Source organism: Mesoplodon mirus (assembly GCF_964341445.2).
Source record: "Mesoplodon mirus genome assembly, chromosome: 16".
Taxonomy (NCBI): Eukaryota; Metazoa; Chordata; class Mammalia; order Artiodactyla; family Ziphiidae; genus Mesoplodon; species Mesoplodon mirus.
Genome location: NC_138992.1, coordinates 74009131 through 74030280, shown reverse-complemented (window position 1 = coordinate 74030280; position 21150 = coordinate 74009131). Strand labels below are relative to the sequence as shown.

The following is a 21150-nucleotide window of genomic DNA, read 5'->3' as shown; positions in this document are numbered from 1 at the left end:
CCTACTTTGGAAGCTCAAGGCCACTTTTGTCTGGGGGATCGTTACCACCCATCTCCATGGCCTTGGGGCTTCCTTTCTCTTTCTAGGCCCCCTAACTCAGAAAACTGTTTTGGAGATGAGCTCGTTCCACAGTCATGCGGGAGGCTTGAGTGTACAGAAGTGCAGCTTCAAGGCTGATGGGCCAAGGTCCACTCTAACAGGGACCTTTGATCACCAGGCACAGGTCCATCTATCGGGGTATCATCCTGGTATGCGCTGTGCCAGACACAGAGCAAGCAATTCCACGTCTTTCTCTTTTTTCCCACGCGCCGTCTGTATCCTACCCTAGAGATGTTCCTGGTTGCTCCAGAACACGACCACTTGATGTTGCAAGATCAGGCAAGAGAAGGACAGTGACAGGATGGAGACTTCAGAGCCTGTGGATGAGTCATTCACTTGCTGCTGGGAAAACGCAATGCAAATTTACGAACTAAGCTTGGGAAGTTGCAGTGAAGTGGGAAAGAAATGTTTTTAATTTCTTTTTGGCTGCTAGGATAAAGGCAGAAAATGCATCAGTCGTCAAAAAACAAAATGCGTAAGTCGTAATAAAAATAAAAACAAAAAGTTTCTTTTGTAGCACTTTGTAAAGGCAAGAAATTTAGGTTCTCAGGGGTTAAATTCTAGTACCTTTGTTTTTAAATTTTAAGATCTAGGATTGTGTGAAATAGCTGTTAAAACGTGGATTTAGATTTTATAGGGGAAGTGGCATCCAATTTCCTGTTTTTGATTTCTTTAAGCTCTCAGAATATGAGAAATTGGTGATTTAAAAATCTTTGTATAGCCGAGAGGGAGGTGAATTTGTATGGACTTCAGGTTGAAATAGACATGATGGAATATCTTTTAAACTTGTGAAACTGACAATGAATAACAAAATATTACCCAAAATGTATATTATACAAATCCAAACTCAGGAACCTCTTTCACTACACAATTCCTTCGCTTCTTCCTTAATGACAGAGTAATATACACATTTACTTTCAGGTCATCATGTTATAAAAGTGGACAGCAGAGTAACATGGCATATAGGGTACCTTGCCCAAAAGAGGGGAGGGAACAGAGAGGGAGAAAATGCAAGTGGCCCATGTGTGAGCCTGAGGCTGAGATGGGAGATGTGCTTCTGCTGTTCCCTGTTTGGGGTGAGGTGGGATTGTTTCTCTTCCAATGTTGGAGGGAAAACTGGCATTTGGACCACATTTATTTATGTATTTAACAAAGATGTATCTAGCTCTTACTGTGTGCTGCTTTAAGTACACTTCTAAGCACTTTACAAATATTAACTGATTTAATTCATCTAATCCTCATAACAGCCTAATGAGCTCGATGAAGTTACCTCCATTTTTTCAGAAGGAAACTGAAGCACAGAGGTTAGGCCACTTGCCCAGGTTCCCACAGTTAATAATTGAGGGACCCAGGATCTGAGTTTAGCAATCCAACTTCACAGTCCTTTACTCCAAAATAGTTTGCAAATTGTGGTGTCTTCCTTAGGAATTTTTAAGAGAAAATTTCTGTATATGATTGTGCACCTTACAAGTGGACTTCAGAACCCAGCCAACATGGTACTGGGTATCCTTTCAGACTTTTTTCTGTGGACATTACATATATATGGGTATGTGTGTGCGTGTATATATATGTATATACTGATTGATTGATATATATGATTTGTTTTCAGTCAATAATGATTGGTGGTCAAGAACATCCAAGTTATACAAATCTCTCTTTTACCCCACTTCAGTCTCATAATATGTCCGTTTGGTCTCATTTAATGGACTCTCCCCTATTGATGGACACCTCTTCTCTGTAGTATAAATAAGACTGATACGAACATTCGTTCGTATTGCCTTTGTGACAGAGGGTTGCCCACTGTCTCTGTCTCATTAGATCACCTACTCGAGCTTATGTGTGAACATCCCAGGGTTGTATTTGCATGTCAGACACTCAGGTATTATTATGAGTAACTCACAGCCTCCACACATAAAATGTGCCTTCATTTACTGTTAAACAAACAAACAAAAAAATTGAAGACGTTGTCATCTACATCATCCACAGCACTTTATGTAAAGCCCATCATACAAAACTTTAGAATTCTCATGCCGGGGCCTCCCTGTCTGGCAAGGACCAGGTCAGCTTCCTCTTTCCCTGGTGAAAGCGCGATGATGCGGGCTTTCCTCTGGCTCCTCCTGCCAGGAAGCCTGCTACCGCAGATCTGGTGCCCACCAGGTTCCACATTTGATCCTCCTCTTCTCGTTGCCTCGAGTTTTCTGTTTCCAGCTTATTAAACTCACTTTTTGTAAAAGCATTTCAGATCCTTTTGAGAAAGAAGAGGCTATAAAAACAATCTCTTTAGTATTATTAATAAGGAGATAAAATGCATGTTTCAAAATAGCCATTGTTTGGCAACATGGTAATTTAAAAAAAAAAAGAAAAAGCACAGACTTTAGGCTAAAACTATGTGAGTCCATCATGCACTTGTGCAATGGCTTCAGGCCAGCCATTTAATCTCTGCAAGCCTCAGTTTACTTCTCTGTAAAGTGGGGTTAATAATACCTGGGTCATGGGGTTTCTTCGAGGATTAAATGAGATGCTCAGAAAATTACAAATGTTTAATTGAAAAATACTAAGGTGTGACTCATTGTAAAGCGTAGCTCCTGTCACTTGCAAACACATAACTGTGCTCTCAGTTTTTGTTGGGGGTGCCTGTGTTTTGTGCTTTTCTGGTACCTTCGTACAGTGAAAAGAATTGAGGACTTGGTGTGAGCTGGTGGTGTTTATCCCCTGACGCAGCGAGATGCTCTCTGAGCTTTTTCGCTGGAGTGTTTGAATTGCAGAGACCCAAACTCAAAGCTCAGTGCTAATGGGTTGGGGCCTTCCTCTACAGTACGTACTTTTGGTTCTCAATTATCCATGTGATGGGGGAGGGGAAAGCATGACATAAGCGTAAATAAACGATAATCTGCGGATTATCTCACCGCCTCACACATCCACCTGCTTTTTATTTTCATTCTCCGTCTTCCTTCCCACGGAGCAGGCCCTCGGACAATCGCCGTCACCCCTTCAGAGGTCTGGGTCACCGATTCCTCGCTCTGTGCCCTGTAACGAAGACCCACAAAGCGCTTTTCTAATCTCATCTCCTACCTTCACACACAAATGCGCGCGCGCACACATACACACTACAGGGGTTCCTAATATTTTGGAAAAAAAATTTTTTTTCATAAAGTTGTTCATACCATCCTCCTATTTTCACCCTTATCCGACTTTTTATTTTGAAAATTTCGAATCTACAGAAAAAAAAGAATACCCTCACCTAGATGAACTGTTTTTTGTTTTTTGTTGTTTTTTTACTTTACTATTTTGCCACATTTGTCCCCTCCTCTTGTTCCCCCGGCCCCCTTTCTCTTTTTCATTTTGGCGGAAGTGTTGAAAGTTGCAGATGCCATGAGCTTGCATCCCTACCTGCCTTGCGTGCATCTCCTCTGATGTGGACCTTCTCCTGCGTGACCGCAGTACCGTCATCACACCTTTAAAGCGCGCAGTTGCCCACGATCACGTTCACACCTATTCAGATTTCCCCAAGGATCCAGCCATGTGTCCTCCCCCCTCCCCCATTCATTCAAATCTCATTCAAGATAGAGCTCCGCCCCTTCCCCTCCCCTGTCCTTTTTTTTTTTTTTTTTTTTTTCCCCCGCGGTACGCGGGCCTCTCACTGCTGTGGCCTCTCCCGTTGCGGAGCACAGGCTCCGGACGCACAGGCTCAGCGGCCGTGGCTCACGGGCCCAGCCGCTCCGCGGCATGTGGGATCTTCCCGGACCGGGACACGAACCCGTGTCCCCTGCATCGGCAGGCAGACTCTCAACCACTGCGCCACCAGGGAAGCCCTCCCCTGTCCTTTTTGAGGTGCCCAGCTTCTGGCACATCGTGGATTTGTCTGATCATTTTGTTCCTCTAACCTCTGTGTTTCCTATAAACTAGAAGTTAGTGCTAGAGGTCTCTGTCCCTCTGTCTCTAATAAAAACACAACGGCCAGGGCAGGGGCGTCTCCTTTCCTTTTCCTCGCCCACCTTGAGCAGGAGAGGTTGGGATGAGCGTACTGGGAGCCTCGAGTGCAGCAGCCAGAGCCAGAGCGCCTGGTCCCTCCTTTCCTTCCGTGAGCCCTCGGAGCACCTGCTCTGAGCAGGCACGTGGCAGGGAAGGAGCAGGTTGGGGGCCCGGCCCGTCTGCTTCAGCTCCGTTTGGGGAGCTGACCTTAAAGAAACCTACGTGTGACGGAACGGCCGTCTTGATAAGAAAAATGAGAGGGTAAAGCGTGAGGAGGGGGCAGAGAGGTGACCTTTTCCGTAGGTGGCTGGGAAGACTTGCTGGGGAGGTAACATTTGGGTCCAGATCTGGAAAAAAGAGAGTGACCCAGCCGGCTAGGGCCCAGGGAGAAAAGCGGGCGCGGGGAAAGCCAGACTGCCCGGGCCGGGCGCGCGTGCGTCCCGGGGACCCTCCGGGCTCCTCCCCTCGCAGCTCGGGGCGCAATCGGGGGTCCGCGCGGGGTGGCCTTTTCCGCTACCGAGTTCCCTCCTTCAGGCATCACCGGTTATTTTTTGTTGTTGTTGTTTTGTTTTTTTACTTTTTTTTTTATTTAACCAATTTAATCAGTTATACATATACATATGTTCCCATATCCCCTCCCTTTTGCGTCTCCCTCCCGCCCTCCCTATCCCACCCCCTCCAGGCGGTCACAAAGCACCGAGCTGATCTCCCTGTGCTCTGCGGCTGCTTCCCACTAGCTAGCTATTTTACGTTTGGTAGCGTATATATGTCCATGCCGCTCTTTCGCTTTGTCACAGCTTACCCTTCCCCCTCCCCATATCCTCAAGTCCATTCTCTAGTAGATCTGTGTCTTTATTCCTGTCTTACCCCTATGTTCTTCATGACTTTTTTTTTCTTAAATTCCATATATATGTGTCAGCATACAGTATTTGTCTTTCTCTTTCTGACTTACTTCACTCTGTATGACAGACTCTAGGTCCATCCACCTCATTACAAATAGCTCAACTTCGTTTCTTTTTATGGCTGAGTAATATTCCATTGTATATATGTGCCACATCTTCTTTATCCATTCATCCGATGATGTACACTTAGGTTGTTTCCATCTCCGGCATCACCGTTTTAATGCGGATGATTTAAACACAGCTCCTTTGGAGGTTGAGAGTGGGACTGGTCCGAAAAGAACTCCCCTGTTTATTTACAGATCAACTAGAAAACCCATCTCCATTTCAGAAACTTTAGCAAATGAAAAAAAAAAAAACCCCAAAAAACTGTCCTATTTTGAGTCAAAGGAGTGCTTGCTTCCCCTTTATTTTGGGAACTACAGCTCGCTAGTTTCAGAAAGGGGTGTGGCTGTCCTTAGAGGCTTCCTACGTCGACCAATGAGATGATAAACAAGGTGAAGGTCGCAGACCTCCTGGAAGCCTGCAGGACCAAACGCAGTGTGAGCTAGGACGACAATGCAGAGAGGATGGCCCTTCAGAGAAGAGCCCCTGAGGGTCTCTGCACAGCAGGAGGTATTCCGAATTCCCACCGCCCGCCTTCCCCACGCGGAACCGTCCATCTTTCGTCCTCTAAACTTCTAGGCGGGGGTCCGCCTTGGCAGTGTTTCAGAACGACACAGATCACTGGGGAGCACCCGCCTCTCGCCCCCTCCCCGGGCCCAGGAGAACTTCCTGGACTGTGTCCAGGGAATCTGTCCTGTGAGCCTAGACGATTCTGGGGTGCCTTCAGGTTTGGGAACGCTGCCCTCTAAGACCTTCTAATGGAGCTCATAACAGATTTTGTTTTGTTTTCAATGTATAAATTTGACCATGAGGCTGTACTGTACAGCAACATTCATATCCGATTTCAGTTTTAAAATCATCTTTGGAGTCCCCAGAGTGCTTTGGGTGGCACTCTACACATCCTAGTGTTAACTGAATAGATGAATAAGAGTCTAGCATTTAGAGGGGTGGCTCTGCCTGTCTGGTTGCCCACACAAGCCCCCTCCCCTCTGTCGGCGGTTCTCCCCTGAAGCCCTAGGCTTGCTGACGGCACCCTTTTGTGCCTCTGGCTCGGACATCTCTCCTGGTTTCCAGGCCCACTAGTCTCACTGGGAAGCATACAGGATGTGATTGTTTGGGTGTTCCTGCAAGCATCTTTTCTCCATACCTGTGCCTCCTCTTTTATTTCCAGTCTTGGTGAAGGCCGCCACCATTGCCCCAGGCCCCAAGCCACTTTGGGTTAGAGCCAGATTCTATGCCTTCTTCCTCTTAATCACGTTTGCCTTTGAAGCCCCAGGTCCCCTCACTTCACCTGGCACAGTGACATTTGTCTTCAGCTGTGCCTCCCTCTCCAGCCCAACTCCTGGACTTCCCTCCTTGTTCACTGAGGGGGTCAGCTTGAACTAGTTCCCTGAAGGGACCTTGTTATCTCAGGGCCAATACTTTGCATGTGAAGTTCCTTCTTCCTGGAATCCCTTTACTGACGTTGCCACCTGGCTGACATCACACCCATTTTGACTCACAGAGCATTTCCTTCAGGACACTTCCCTGCCCACATCCTTTTCCTCTTGCCTGAGTGTGATGTCTTTTCCTATGTCCTGTGCAGCCTCTGTCGTTGACTTGCCACATTGTATTGTAATTTTAATTAACCCATCTTTGCCACAAGACTATGAGTGTCTTCAGTACAGGAATTATATCTTGCTGACATAAAACTGATGCTCAATAAATAGTTTTTGAATGAATGAATGAACAAATGTATGATCAAGTAGCCAGTTTGTGAACAGTATCCACCTTTGACTTTGTTAAACCATCCGCAATGAAGAATAAAAGCGTATTTTTTTAACTCTTCGTTAATGGAGAGATTTTGGTGTCTTGAAGCCAGTTCTGGAATGGTAAAACAATGCCATGGCTTTTGTATTCCAACAGGAACTATGGGATGTATAAAATCAAAAAGGAAAGACAATCTGAAAGACGATGGAATAGATTTGAAGACTCAACCAGTACGTAATACTGACCGAACTATTTATGTGAGAGATCCAACGTCCAATAAACAGCAAAGGCCAGTAAGTAGATAGTCTCAGGGGAGCATTCCCACAGCAGGATCAAAGCATAGCTGCGTAATTTAAGCACCAAATCTGTACCATGTGCATGCAAAAAAAAAAGAAGAAGAAGAAGAAAAAAAGAAATCATGTCAATTACTTGGGCCTCCAATAATTTTTGATATGCTTTGTAACTTAATCCTTTAAAGAGCTTATAAATGTTTTCAGAATAACCAGGCCACTTAATGTACAATAAAGGGGGCTTTGGTCACCTTCTTATGTGTGGAGATAATCACCTTTCCTATCCCTGGTGTGAAGACCCACTCTTTATATATAAAGATATGTATCTGAGCTGGTGTGACTTAGGATAGGTAGTGAGACTAGAAGGAAATGCTGGATTCAAGTCAGAAGCCAAAATAGGTCCTTTGGTGTATCATACTTTATCCCATCTTGTTGTTCTTTAATTAATTCAAAATAGTACAAACACTGAAGTTGCCATGACTTATTACAGAGGATTAAAAGATTGTTTTTTTTAAAAAAAGCACAACTAATTCTGCCTTCTAACCTTACACAGATATCTGTACCAACATTTTTATATGAGTGATGTGCTGTTTGATGCATCTGAGAAATGCTTGGCAAATGAAGGACTGATGCCACATTTCATGGGAGAGAGGAACAGAGTTTTGGATAATTACAACCTTAAATGCACTTTATTTCAGATTTATATCCTCTCCATCTATTCACTCACTATATGTATGTATGTATATCTCCCATTGCCTGGCTTTTATGGAATTCCTCAGCATTTAAGCTAGAAGTAGCTTATTCCATGTTAGCCCAAATGCATTCATTAAGAGTTTTCATAGTTTCTCTAATCTGACATGTTTCTGAATGCCTTGGCATTCCAGAAGTAGGTTATTGTTGTCACGCCCTCTGCCAGCCCTCTCCCCTCATTCCCCATGATGCTGCAGGTTGACGTGTGCCAAAGTCACATGTCACTATTGAAATTGATAAGTCACTGTTGGCCTTCTTAAAAAGAAGTGGAGGGCTTCCCTGGTGGCACAGTGGTTGAGAGTCCGCCTGCCGATGCAGGGGACACGGGTTTGTGCCCCGGTCCGGGAGGATCCCACATGCCACGGAGCAGCTGGGCCCGTGAGCCATGGCTGCTGAGCCTGTGCGTCCGGAGCCTGTGCTCCGCAACGGGAGAGGCCACAACAGTGAGAGGCCCGTGTACCGCAAAAAAAATAAGAAGTGGAGATGAAGAGTGAATACACTATGCTATTAATTACCATACTTGATATTTCAAGACAGATACATTAACATTGTAATTTTATATATAGAAACTCAAAATGTATAAGATTATTGATAACTTTAATAATTTAGTGATCATAAATATATAAATGTAATATTTAAAAACACATCGCATAAATAGGTATAGATAGATGTGGAACTATTCTATGGAAATATGACTAACAAAATGTGAAATGATACAGGAATTGGACTCACGAACAGTTTTCTTATTATAGACTTCAAAGTTCTCATAAAAAGGATCTGGCTTTTTCTGGTATCATGTGCTATAGATTTTACATGCTTTAAAACCCCCATTTTTCTTACGTGATGAAAGAAGATGTCCTGTATTCAGAAAAGCAAAGGAAAACAGTACAAACTTACGCACCGTTTTCCCTCTTCTTAAGTGTAAAGGAGGTTAAAAGTTAAGTTAGAAAGCAGAAGTAGTAAACATGTTGGAAGCCTCTCAGTTCCGTCCCACACACTGGGAGCGCTTCCTGTGCCTTCTGTGGTCACAGATGCCCTTGTTTATGAACCAGGCAGTTGGCCTTATTCCATAGATAACACTCAGCTCCGGCCAGACGTGCCCAAAATCCACCCCTGGATTGATTACAGGTGGTGTGATGTGACATCAAGGCTGAACTGATGCAAATTCAACAACACTCTAAGGAAAAGACATTTTAAAGAAAAAGAGTGATGATAGATGAGTTCCATACACGTGTTTTGGTCATTATAAAAAGTATGTTAAAACATTTGTCAATTAAGGACTCTTGGATATTTGAAAATCAGCTTGCTGCTTTCAAAATGATTTAATCAGTTTATCATCTTGTTTCCTCTGTTAACTCATTTAAAGTTGATCATGCGTCCCAATGATGCACATCTAAATGAGTTTAGAAAACAGTGTAAAGCTTCTTGAAATCAGCATTGAAGGATAATATGGACCCAAGACTTTCTGATACCAGAAAAACGTAACGCCCCCCACCCCCGGAGATTTTATGGGCTGACTTTCATCAGACATTTAAGTTTCAGTACAAACTGTTTTGGTCCCCATTCCACTAAATCACTTTAATCAAGGAGAAACATGATTTGTGGGTGTAAGCCTCTGACAGTACCTTCTCTAAAAGAAGCTCAAGAGGTCTTACACATCCTCCCCACAGTCACTGAGGGAAAAAGGGATTTGATTTAAAAGGTGATTGAGGTGGGCTTTGTGCCACCAGACCCTTCCTGATAATTCATCTCTCAACTAAAATAACAGCGATGCCATCTCTCCCCATAACAGAATCGGGGTCGGCCACAGGAAGCATGGATCTGTTAGCACTTGTTCTCAGCTGCTAGAGACCGTGCCCTGACTGCAGTTTTTAAGACAAGTCTGGGAGCTGTGAAGATCAGTAGTCCTGGGCCGGGTGGCACTTCCACAGGGTCACCAGGGCCCCAGGTGACCCCCAGGGCCCCTCTCTATCATTTTCTCTGCTGTCTCTGGTGACTGGTTTCCATATTGCTGAGACCCCAGTTCGTTACCTTCTTCTAGGCAGAAAGAAGAGGGCCAGGGAATACGAGAGTCAGGCCCAAAGCCCCATACGACCTGCTTGCAGATAAACTCCTCCGCATCTGCATAGAATGCTGGAGAATTGGAGAGCATCACCATTTAGCTGGGCACACTGCCTCCCCCAATAATATTAGGGGTCTGGTACCAAATCAGAGGGAGGGTGCTGATTGGGTCAGCAGCTCGCCGCCACTGTCCAGAGCCCTGGTCATTTCCTGCCGCCAGGCCCATGGCCACTGGAGAAGGAAAAGCCGTTCCCTGGGCTGTGGAGGTCAGGACGCAGCTCCACAGGACTGCCCGTCGGTACTCCTCTTCTTTCTGGATTAATGAATTAACAAATCTAAACCCCATTCGCTTCTGTTAGAAAATGATGCAACATTCAACACGAATGTAAGTGTAAAAAGCTAAACATGTATTTTTCTAACAAATATTCTCTCGTAGGTTGCAGACTCTCAGCTTTTACCAGGACAGAGGTTTCAAAATAAAGGTATGTTTTCACAGCAGCATGGACGTTTCTTTACTGTTAGGGCCTCTGTAAAGTAGTTGTCCTGGGTGTTTCTGTTGATTTTTTTTTTTATTGTGAAAAAATATACATAGCATAGAATTAATCATCTTAACCATTGAAGTGTTCAGTTCAGTAGCACTAAGTACCTTCACACTGTTGTGCAACCATCACCTCCATCCATTTCCAGAACTTTCCTTCATCCCAAACTGAAACTCTGTGCCCATCAAACATGGAACTCCCATCCCTCCTCCTTCCAGCTTCTGGTAGTCACCATTCTACATTCTGTCTCTATGAGTTTGACGACTCCAGGAATCTCGCCTAAGTGGAATCAAGCAGTATTTGTCCTTTTGTGGCTGGCTTTTGTCACTTAGCGTAATGTCTTCAAGGTTCATCCGTGTTGTGGTATCCGTCAGAATTTTCCTCCTTTTTAAGGCTGAATAATATTCTGTTGTATGTATAGACCACAGTTTGTTTATTTGTTTTGTCACAGTGTGTTTGGATTGTTTCCTCCCTTTAGCTTTTGTAAATAACTCTGCTATGAGCATGGGTGTATCATTTCTTAAACGTAGAGTTGGAAGTTATTGTGGTCGTAGGTCTATGTGATTTGAGATAACGGACACTGTACCGGTGTGTGCAGTACGTGACCGGCCATGGACCACGTGGGCCCCGAGCACCACTCGGAAGGAAGCAGGTCTTTATTCCAGCTGCCCGTCTCTCACTGCCTCACTGCATCCTTTGTTCCCCATGACACATGAATTTGTTACAACATTTCTGCTGTGCATTCTCAAAGGTCTTTGCCTGCATTCTTCATTTTCAGATCCAGAGGAGCAAGGAGACATCGTGGTTGCATTGTACCCCTATGATGGCATCCACCCAGATGACTTGTCCTTCAAGAAAGGAGAGAAGATGAAAGTCCTGGAGGAGTAAGTGCGCCCAGGCACCCCCCCACAACCCCGCCTGCTGCCCTGGCTTGGCCGCCAGCAGCACAATGCAGCAGACACCCCTCTGGGGTGTGCATGGGGCCCCCAGCCTCCTTGCTTCCCGAAGGAGCAGGGCTAGAGAGATTTTCCTCTTAGGCTTTGCTGTGAGCACTTCCCAAGGGTTTTCCCTTTCTATCCTTATCCATCAGTGCTGCCTTAAGAGGTGTGGGTCTATGTGGAGTTTGCATGTTATTTTAATTCCATTTCTAAAAAAATTTTATTTATTTACTTATTTGGCTGCATTGGGTCTTCGTTGCTGCGTGCAGGCTTTCTCTAGTTGCGGTGAGTGGGGGCTACTCTTCGTTGCAGTGCGCGGGCTTCTCAGTGCAGTGGCTTCTCTTGTTGCAGAGCACGGGCTCTAGGCACGCGGGCTTCAGTAGTTGTGGCTCGTGGGCTCAGTAGTTGTGGCTCGCAGGCTCTAGAGCACGGGCTCAGTAGTTGGGGCGCACGGGCTTAGTTGCTCTGCGGCAGGTGGGATCTTCCTGGACCAGGGCTTGAACCTGTGTCCCCTGCATTGGCAGGCAGATTCTCAACCACTGCACCAACAGGGAAGCCCCTTACCATATTTATTTAGTTATTTTACTCACATTAAGACTGGGTGTATGGGTCCAACTGGGTGTGACTCTTCAGGGCGTGGTGCTGAAGCAGTGGTCGTCTCGGGAGAGTCCCCACTCAGCATTTAGTGTTTCTGTGAAGATGCTTGGACATCATTTCCTTGACCCCTCCAGGCTGACTCACACACCTGTGGCCCTGCTCAGACCACAGGGCTCAGCACTGTGCTGAGAATAATGAACTCCAAGAATTCTAGTAATCTTTCATAGGGTGTCACCTTGGCCTGCCAACTGGGACACCCTTGGTTGGTTGGAGGCGGGAGACCCTTAAGTTTATGATGTTCAGAGGCTGAGAGCAGTTGTCAGTTCCTGGCTGAGTGTGAACTTGAGCCACATCCTGGCCCTGCCACCTGATAGCTGTGTAACCTTGATGAGTCACTTCAACTCTACACCTTAGTGTCTTCACTTATGAACCGGGAACAGCAATACCTCTGTCATGGGTTTGATGTGAAGATTATGTGTGTACATATATATAAACATGGCACAGACATGTAGTGGACCACAGCCTAGTGGCAGCTATAATTGTCTTTCACGTCTTGCAGACGAGGGTCCCGTCTGGGTGTGGGAATCTGATGGGGAACATAGTTGAGGCTCACAGGGACCCGTCCATTCCTCCCTCCCCAGCCCCTTCCCTGGCTCCACACCTCTCACAGAAGATGAGAGTGTGGTGATGAGGCCTAGCTGCTTTGGATTATTTTATGGTTTTCTATTTCTTTTTCCCATGGCTTGTGTCTATGGTAATGAGATGTTTTAACAAAGGAGTTTATAACATAGGAGCTATGGCCCTTTGTTCCCTTGACTCCCACTTCTGTAAGGACCCTAAAGCGTTTCTTAAATGTGAACTTTTTGTTTCTGCAAGATGGGAACCATTTTCACCAACTCCCGTTTGGCAGCTCTGAGCACAGCGACCCACACTTCAGTCGTGAGACTGTTTGCTTTTGCTTCCATCACTAAACGTATTTATGTTTTAGCAAGAAGTATGAACTTTCTCCCTGGATTCTGGGTTTCCAGGGGTCTTCCCCGCCCTCCCTCACCCTGCAAGACAGACACATTAAGACAATTGCTCTTTTAGTTCTTCAGTCATTGAATACAAACCCTTTTGGATGCATGTTTCTATTCCAGGCATGGAGAATGGTGGAAAGCTAAATCCCTTTCGACAAAGAGAGAAGGCTTCATCCCCAGCAACTATGTAGCCAAAGTCAACACCTTGGAAACAGAAGAGTGAGTCCTTTCCCATGTCATCTGGGACAGTTCTGTTTGTCGCTCTGGGTTTCTTGTTTATTCTTCGTCTTTTTCCTTCCTGGGATTAAAACACCCATGAAATGTTAATATGTCTTCTCAGGTGGTTTTTCAAGGATATAACCAGGAAAGATGCAGAAAGGCAGCTTCTGGCACCAGGGAACAGTGCTGGAGCTTTTCTTATCAGAGAAAGTGAAACATTGAAAGGTAGGAAGTGACATAAGGCCTCTTATAAAACACTGTTTAGGAAATCATTCTTAGAAACGATTCTAGAATCCTGAAAAAAAAAAAGAATTTTTTTTGGAAAAAAAGTCAATTACTGGCAGACCTCATTTTATTGGCTTCACTGTATTGCGCTTTGCAAATACTGCAGTTTCTTACAAACTGAAGGTTTGTGGTAACCCTGCATCGAGCAAGTCTATTGGTGCCATTTTTCCAAGAGCATTTGCTCACTTCATGAGCAAGTGTGTCTCTATGTCACATTTTGGTAATTCTTGCAGTGTTTCACACTTTTTCTTTATTATTATATTTGTGATGGTGACCTGTGATCAGTGGTCTTTGATGTTACTGTTATGACTCACTGAAGGATCAAATGATGGTTAGCAATTTTTAGCAATAAAGTGTTTTTTTAATTAAAGTATATATGTTGTTTTTTTAAACTTATGCTATTGAACACTTAATAGACTACAGTACAGTGTAAACATAATGTCTTTAATGCACTGGGAAACCAAAAAGTTTGTATGATTTACTTTATTAGGGTATTTGCTTTCTTGAGGTGGTTTGGAACTGAGCCCACAATATCTCTGAGATATGCCTGTACTATGTTCTGGTAGTGAAAGTTTTATAGTTTGATAACAAATAACAAGCTTAAATTATTAGTTTTGCTACTAAAAGTAACATAAAAGCAGACATAATTATGGCTATTATTTTTACCATGCTTTATGTTTACTGAGCCTCTTAAATTATTATTTAGTATAAAACTTGAAATTTTAAGAGAAAGAAAATCAAAATAACTTTTCAATTCAGCAAAATAATTTTTAAAAAACCCATCACAAAGAAGAAAAAGTGTGTTGGTAAGCTTCACAGCAAACAAAACACTAGCTTTATTTGTCAAGTAGACTTTTTATAAGACTTTAAAATTATGCACTATATACATGCTCAATTTATATTTTGCATATTTCTATGGCAAAATGTGTCCACGGTGTGTATAATACCAACCTTTTAAAAAATATTTTATTGAAGTATAGTTGATTTACAATGTTATGTTAATTTCTGCTGTACAGCAGAGTGATTCCATTATACATATATATATTCTTTTTCATATTCTTTTCCATTATGGTTTATCACAGGATGTGGAATATAGTTCCCTGCGCTCTACAGTAGGACCTTGTTGTTTATCCATCCTATACATACTAGTTTGCATCTGCTAGTCCCAAACTCCCACTCCTCCCCTCCCCCATAATGCCAATCTTATTTACAAAATGTAAGTGTAATCTTTGCTTGTACTTCTTCCCCCACAGGAAGTTACTCTCTGTCTGTCAGAGATTATGACCCCGTGCATGGTGACGTTATTAAGCACTACAAAATCAGAAGTCTGGACAATGGGGGTTATTACATCTCCCCACGAATCACTTTTCCTTGTATCAGTGACATGATTAAGCATTACCAAAGTAAGTGAAAATGCAAGGTCAGGCAAGAAAAGATACATCTATTATGATAAATATATGGTGTCAAACATTTATATTAAATTTTTTTGTACCCTGAAACTTTATTGAGTTCATTGATGAACTCTAGTAATTTTCTAGTCACATCTTTAGGATTTTCTATGTATACTATCATGTCATCTGCAAACAGTGACAGTTATCCTTCTTCCTTTTCAATTTGGATTCATTTTATTTCTTTTTCTTGTCTGATTGCTGTGGCTAGGACTTCCAATACTATGTTGAATAAAATGTTTTATGTATCATCTTTCTTTTGGATAAAGTTGGAGGATGATATTCTATAATTGGTTCTAAATGAATCTATAAGTATACATTCAAAGTCAGATTTGATCTTTGTGAATAATTATCTTAGTCCTTCCTAGTTTGTGCTGTTTAACAGTTAACATTCCAGAATTGCAAAGAGAAAAATGGATATTATTTTTGCATAGTACATATTTTTACAATGCATCTTTAAATATCTGGAATAAGAATGCAAATTTGTAGAACTGTGTCCTAGTGTATACGTCTATGTGTGTGTAAAGTACATACCACGAGTATGTATTACTCTTGGTAAAAGAGAACAGAAATAACAATAACACCAAAATATTTAGAAGTGGCCTGTCAGTGGTCCTCTGTCGCCAGTCTGCTCTACAGCCTGGCTAAGCTGAACCCATGACTGTGTGTTTGAGGCCAGTTGTAGTGGGCAACTCTTGTTACTGCTTATTTCTTCAACCTGCTCCAAGGGATTACACATAAAATTTGCGTAGGTCCCAAAATATGGAGAGAGCAAGTACCCCAGATTTTGTGGAGTCCTCCTTCCCTCTCTGTTACCCCCATCCATTTATCCATCTGGCACATGTGTTGAGGGCTTGTGGAGCCCTGGCCCTGTTCTGGCACTGGGGCCCCGTGGTGACATGACCAAGTTCCCGCCATTGTGCCCTGGAGAGCTTACATGGACTCTGTAATTAAAATTATATTCTATTAAGTGTGACAACATGTCAGCCTTTGTTTATCTGTTCATTTTGTTGTTTTTATTTTTATAGGTTAGCATTACTAATGAATAAAATCAAGTCTGTCTTAAATTGTCTTTCATTTAAGAATTTCAAAAGTCATGATTACGCAGAAGATACCCCTATAAGCATTTTAGGTTCGTAGACCTTGGCAAGTTGAAAATGATAAGACTCATAGTCCAGACTGCCCTACAGATACTGGTAAAATACAAGGGATGACTTTTTCCACGTTTATTTTCTCTTTCAAATTAGAGCAGTCAGATGGCTTGTGCAGAAGATTGGAGAAGGCATGCATTAGTCCCAAACCACAGAAGCCGTGGGACAAAGATGCCTGGGAGATCCCCCGGGAATCCATTAAGCTGGTGAAGAAGCTCGGTGCCGGGCAGTTCGGGGAAGTCTGGATGGGTGAGTGTGGCTCTAGAGCCAGAGTCTCTCCTGGGGGAGACAGCAGGAGAAATAAGGGCTCCGGCCGATTTCTATCAGTTTTCTCAGAAGCATCGCTGCTTTTGTTTTCCTCTGTCCACCTGTGCCAAGAACTAGCCTACACAACCTACGTGATTAGACTCTTCCTCTTCCTCGTGACTTAGTAGTTCTCTTTCAGGATGAATTTTTTTTCATAGATTTATTTATTTATCTATTTTTGGCTGCGTTGGGTCTTCGTTGCTGGGTGCACGGGCTTTCTCTAGTTGCAGCGAGTGGGGGCTCCTCTTCGTTGCGGTGCATGGGCTTCTCATTGCGGTGGCTTCTCTTGTTGTGGAACACGGGCTCTAGGCATGCAGACTTCAGTAGTTGTGGTGCACGGACTCAGTAGTTGTGGTGCACGGGCTTAGTTGCTCCGTGGCATGTGGAATCTTCCCGGACCAGGGCTCGAACCCATGTCCCCTGCATTGGCAGGCGGACCTTTAACCACTGCGCCACCAGGGAAGTCCCAAGGATGAATGTTTATAAGGAAAGGGGCAGTGGGCATTTATCCTGGTGGTTCTGTCTACTCTTGCGTGATTCTCTCATCACCAGATTCTCTGGACACACATGTTAAGTACAGGAATGTGCTTGCATCTCAGGGGAGGGTACACTTGGGTTAGGACCATCCTTGCTAGTGGGCTTAATAGGAAGCCTCACAGGTATTGCAGTTTCTCACCAAGAAACTTTCTAAAGATACTCAAAATTCCACCGTTAGAGAATCGTTCCTTACTGTTAAGTACTGCCTTCTCTGGCTGGCAAGAAAAGCACCAAAATGATAACAGTGGCTTTTTCTCCAGCAGATACTTTTTGCCCACCTGTCTTTTCTAAAGCTTTTATAATGACTGTGAATTCCTTTTTCTTTTGTAAAAAGAATTTTTTAAAACGATTTTTTACTGCATCATTGTTTCCACGCCAGCTTTGTGTGAGTGAGAGCAAACATGATTTCTAAAGAGAAGGGCCAGGCAGCTTTTAAAACCCACCCAGCCCCAGCCCAGCCAGTCTGCGAGGGAGAGGTTTCCCTCTAAAATCTCAGCCGCTGGGATCACAGCTTTGCCCATTTTCTCCTGTTGTCACTGCTTTAGCCAAAGGATCGTTTAAATATGCCTCTGCATATAATTGATTCTTACTGCGCTGTAAGTCTTTGGGAACGTGATAACAGAGTTCAGGTAACTCATGAGTACACAACCTCACCTTTCTCACTGGCACTGTGTCTCCGGTCGGGCCCGCAGGTCTGGGGGCATGATCTCGCTCTAGGTGTGTCTTTGCCCACCCTCTGCAACCCAGATCGTCACTTCCTTCCCCTCTTCCTCTGTCCACCTTTTTTTCTAAATTGAAGTAAAATTCATGTGACATAGGATCAATCATTTTAAAGTGGGCAACTCAGTGACATTTACTACATTCCCATGGTTGTGCAGCCACCACCTCTATCTAGTACCAAAATACTTCCATCGCTCCAGAAGGAAACACTAGACACTCCCCTTCCCCCCCGACCCCGGCCCCTGGACACCCACCCTTCTGCTTCCTTTCTCTATGGCTGTGATACCCTAGGGACCTCATGTAAGTGGAATCATACAGATGTTTGTCTATTTGTGTCTGGCTTATCTCACTCAGCATGGTGTCCTCAAGGTCCACTCACGTTGTAGCCTGTGTCGGAATTTCTTTCGTCTTTTATGGTTGAACAATATTCCATTGTATGGATATACCACAGCTTATCTATTTATCCATTGATGAACATTTGGGTGGTTTCCACCTTTGGGCTATTATGCATAATGCTTCTTTGAACATTCATGTGCAAATTATTGTGTGGACAAATGTTTTCATTTCTCTTGGGTATATACATCCTCCTAGGAGTGGAATTGCTGGGTCATATGGTAATTCTGTTTAACTTTTGAAGGAACTGTCAAACTGGTATCTGCTCTTTTTTTTTTTTTAAATTGCCACTTTTCCCCTGAGGTATTTGCAGTTACTTCTTAATATATTTTTTCCAAATCCACAGAATAGGGGCAGGTATAATAAACATTGTATATTCTTCACCTAGATTCACCACTTAATATTTTGCTGTATTCTCTATACACACAAACACACACACACACACACATACGTATTTTATTGTTATTGTGGAGCCACTTGAGGGTAAGTTGCAGAGGTGATGACTTTCACCCCTAAGCACTTACACAGGTGTCTCCTAAGAGCAAGGCCATCAACTCACACTGCACAGTTGTGGAGCACGGGCTCTAGGCACACGGGCTTCAGTATTTGTGGCATGCGGGCTCAGTAGTTGTGGCTCGCGGGCTCTAGAGCACAGGCTCAGTAGTTGTGCTGCACGGGCTTAGTTGCTCCATGGCATGTGGGATCTTCCCGGACCAGGGCTCGAACCCGTGTCCCCTGCATTGGCAGGCGGACTCTCAACCACTGCGCCACCAGGGAAGCTCCGAATTGTATATTTTAAATGGGAAAATGATATGGTATATGAATTATATTTCAATAAAGCTATCGTATATATAAAAGAAATAATACAGAGAGGTCCCATGTAGCCTTTACTCAGTTTCCACCAATAGTAAAACTATGGCATAATATCACTGCCAGGATATTGTGATCGAAAGTTGTTTGTTTTTCAATTGTGCCTTTCTCCTTCTAGTTTTGTATTAAAGAAAGAAAAGAAGAAAGGGAGGGAAGGAAGGAAAAGAAAGAAGAGAAAAGGAAAACAATAGAAAATTTTGATCTGGGATCTCATGCAAGCATGGGTCTGTGATTCTGGCTGCCAGCCAGGGAGCTCTTCCTTAGCCACTGAAATTACGTCAATTTGTTGAATGCATTTAGCAGAGGAAAGCTGGGGAATAAAACCAAAAGAATATTGGTGGGTGCTGTGCTGCGAAGCAGGTCACAGGATGCCCCTCTCCCGTGTGTGTCTGCACGTCTCATTCTGACCGAGGGACCCATTAAGAGCAAGGTCTGTGCAACTTAGAGCTGCCAGAATTTAGTTTTTACTTCTCAAGAAATAAGCTGGCTAGCTTTGCTCATTGATATAAAAAGGACAACAAATTAAAAATTGTAACCCTGTTAACTAAGTAAGTGAATATTTTCGTCAAGCGTGAGAAGTGGCTCATAGACTCCCAGGCACACTCTGTATTGTCTGGGTTTTTTGGTCCTAAGCACCATAGACAAATACGAGGAAGTGGTCTGTTCTGGGGGGGGGGGGGGGCGGGGGGGAAGCAGGGGGTGGGGAATAAAAGAAAGGAGTTTCTTCCTCAAGCTGTTTCCTCTTGTCCCGGTGATCCTCTGACATCTAGCTTGGAGACACGTTTTCCTCAGTGGGCTGTTGGATTCCCAGGGAACTGACCCATCAGTGACACGAAGGGTGATGTTTCCTGTTGCCACTTGGTCTCTGAAGAGACTCTGGGAAAGAAAGGAAACTGATTTTGCGTTGAATTTTGCTTGATCAATTTTCACAGGAGCCAGCTGCATTGAAATGAATCACCAGCCACCTTCTAAAATCAACTACATGCATCTTTTGTAAAACCACCATCCATTTTGTGGTAGTTAGGCTCTTTTGTGCAAGTTAGTCACACCTGGAGTTGGAGCTTTCTCGGCTTTCTTTACCTGTGGCAGAGAGCAGTACCCACACGAAATTATTTACTAGCTTCACAAGATTTTTTAAAATCGCTTTGCAACTTCCTTTTTATTTATTTATTTATTTAAAAATTTATTTATTTTTTATTGAAGTATAGTTGATTTACAATGTTGTGTTAGTTTCAGGTATACAGCAAAGTGATTCAGTTACATATAAGAATCTTTTTCAGATTCTTTTCTCTTCTAGGTTATTATAAACTATTGAGCAGAGTTCCGTGTGCTATACAGTAGGTCCTTGTTGTCTATTTTATACATAGTAATGGGTATGTTTCCATGTGTAATGACAATCCAAATCTCTGTGACTGGTGTGAACCTGCCACTACCAGGGAATATCTTGGTAAAGTACAATTTGATCCTTAGCGCTGAATAAAAATCATGCCTTTTAGTGCAGGTGGAAACCTGCCCTATCCTGCAAATGTCACAGCCCTAAGAGGCCACAGGGTGGAAGCTGTTGCCATCCTGGAGCTGTGTCTGACACAGCTGTTTTATTCACTGTCCATCTCAAACTCTTTATCGGCATTTTTAATATCTTTAGCAGCTGCAGTATTTCCTGCTAACTTTTCCCCCTACGCTTGGAAAGCATTTTTCTCTTCATCCTTTACCCATAATTTTATTTTATGTGAAAGCCTGAATGAGTCCCATGGCTTTTATGACAACAAAGGGAGAGTAGTTCTGCTCCTTTCTCTCTGGTTGCTATGTAACGTAACAAGCAGACAGAAAAGTACATAGCACGCAAATGTTGGATTTCCTAGCTAACGACAACATGAAAACCTGTGTGGTGACCACTGAGGTCACAGCCCAAAGCGCCCACTCACCCCCTGCCAGTCACAACCCCGCCTGTCCCCCGAAGGCAGCTGCTGTTCTGACTTTGCCATAATTTCCTGACTTTTCTTTGTAGTTCTGCTATTTTTGAATATGGGGGGGGGGTGTCCACAGTATAGTTTAGTTTTGCTAGGTTTTGAACTTTATGTAAAGGAATCCTACCTATTTCTCACTATTTATTGATGGCATTGGAGTCTCTCCCACATTTTGGCTACTATGAACAAGGCTACTGGGAACATTTTTGTGCTGATTGGTGCGAGGGTACATGAGT

The 21150-nt window shown here is 43.6% G+C and overlaps 1 protein-coding gene across 3 annotated transcripts in view; it reads left to right on the top strand.

Moving 5' to 3' along the window:
• LYN (LYN proto-oncogene, Src family tyrosine kinase) overlaps nt 1-21150 on the top strand; it is a 111945-nt gene that overhangs the window by 49639 nt on the left and 41156 nt on the right. For 2 of the 3 annotated variants that reach the window (XM_082601251.1, XM_082601252.1), the window contains exons 2-8: nt 6981-7117; nt 10362-10407; nt 11243-11348; nt 13139-13237; nt 13359-13462; nt 14776-14925; nt 16218-16370. In XM_082601251.1, coding sequence (XP_082457377.1) covers nt 6986-7117; nt 10362-10407; nt 11243-11348; nt 13139-13237; nt 13359-13462; nt 14776-14925; nt 16218-16370 — 790 coding nt within the window. In that variant the 5' untranslated portion in view covers nt 6981-6985. The remainder of the gene's footprint in view (nt 1-6980; nt 7118-10361; nt 10408-11242; nt 11349-13138; nt 13238-13358; nt 13463-14775; nt 14926-16217; nt 16371-21150) is intronic. The other variant, XM_082601253.1, reaches the window with a different exon arrangement.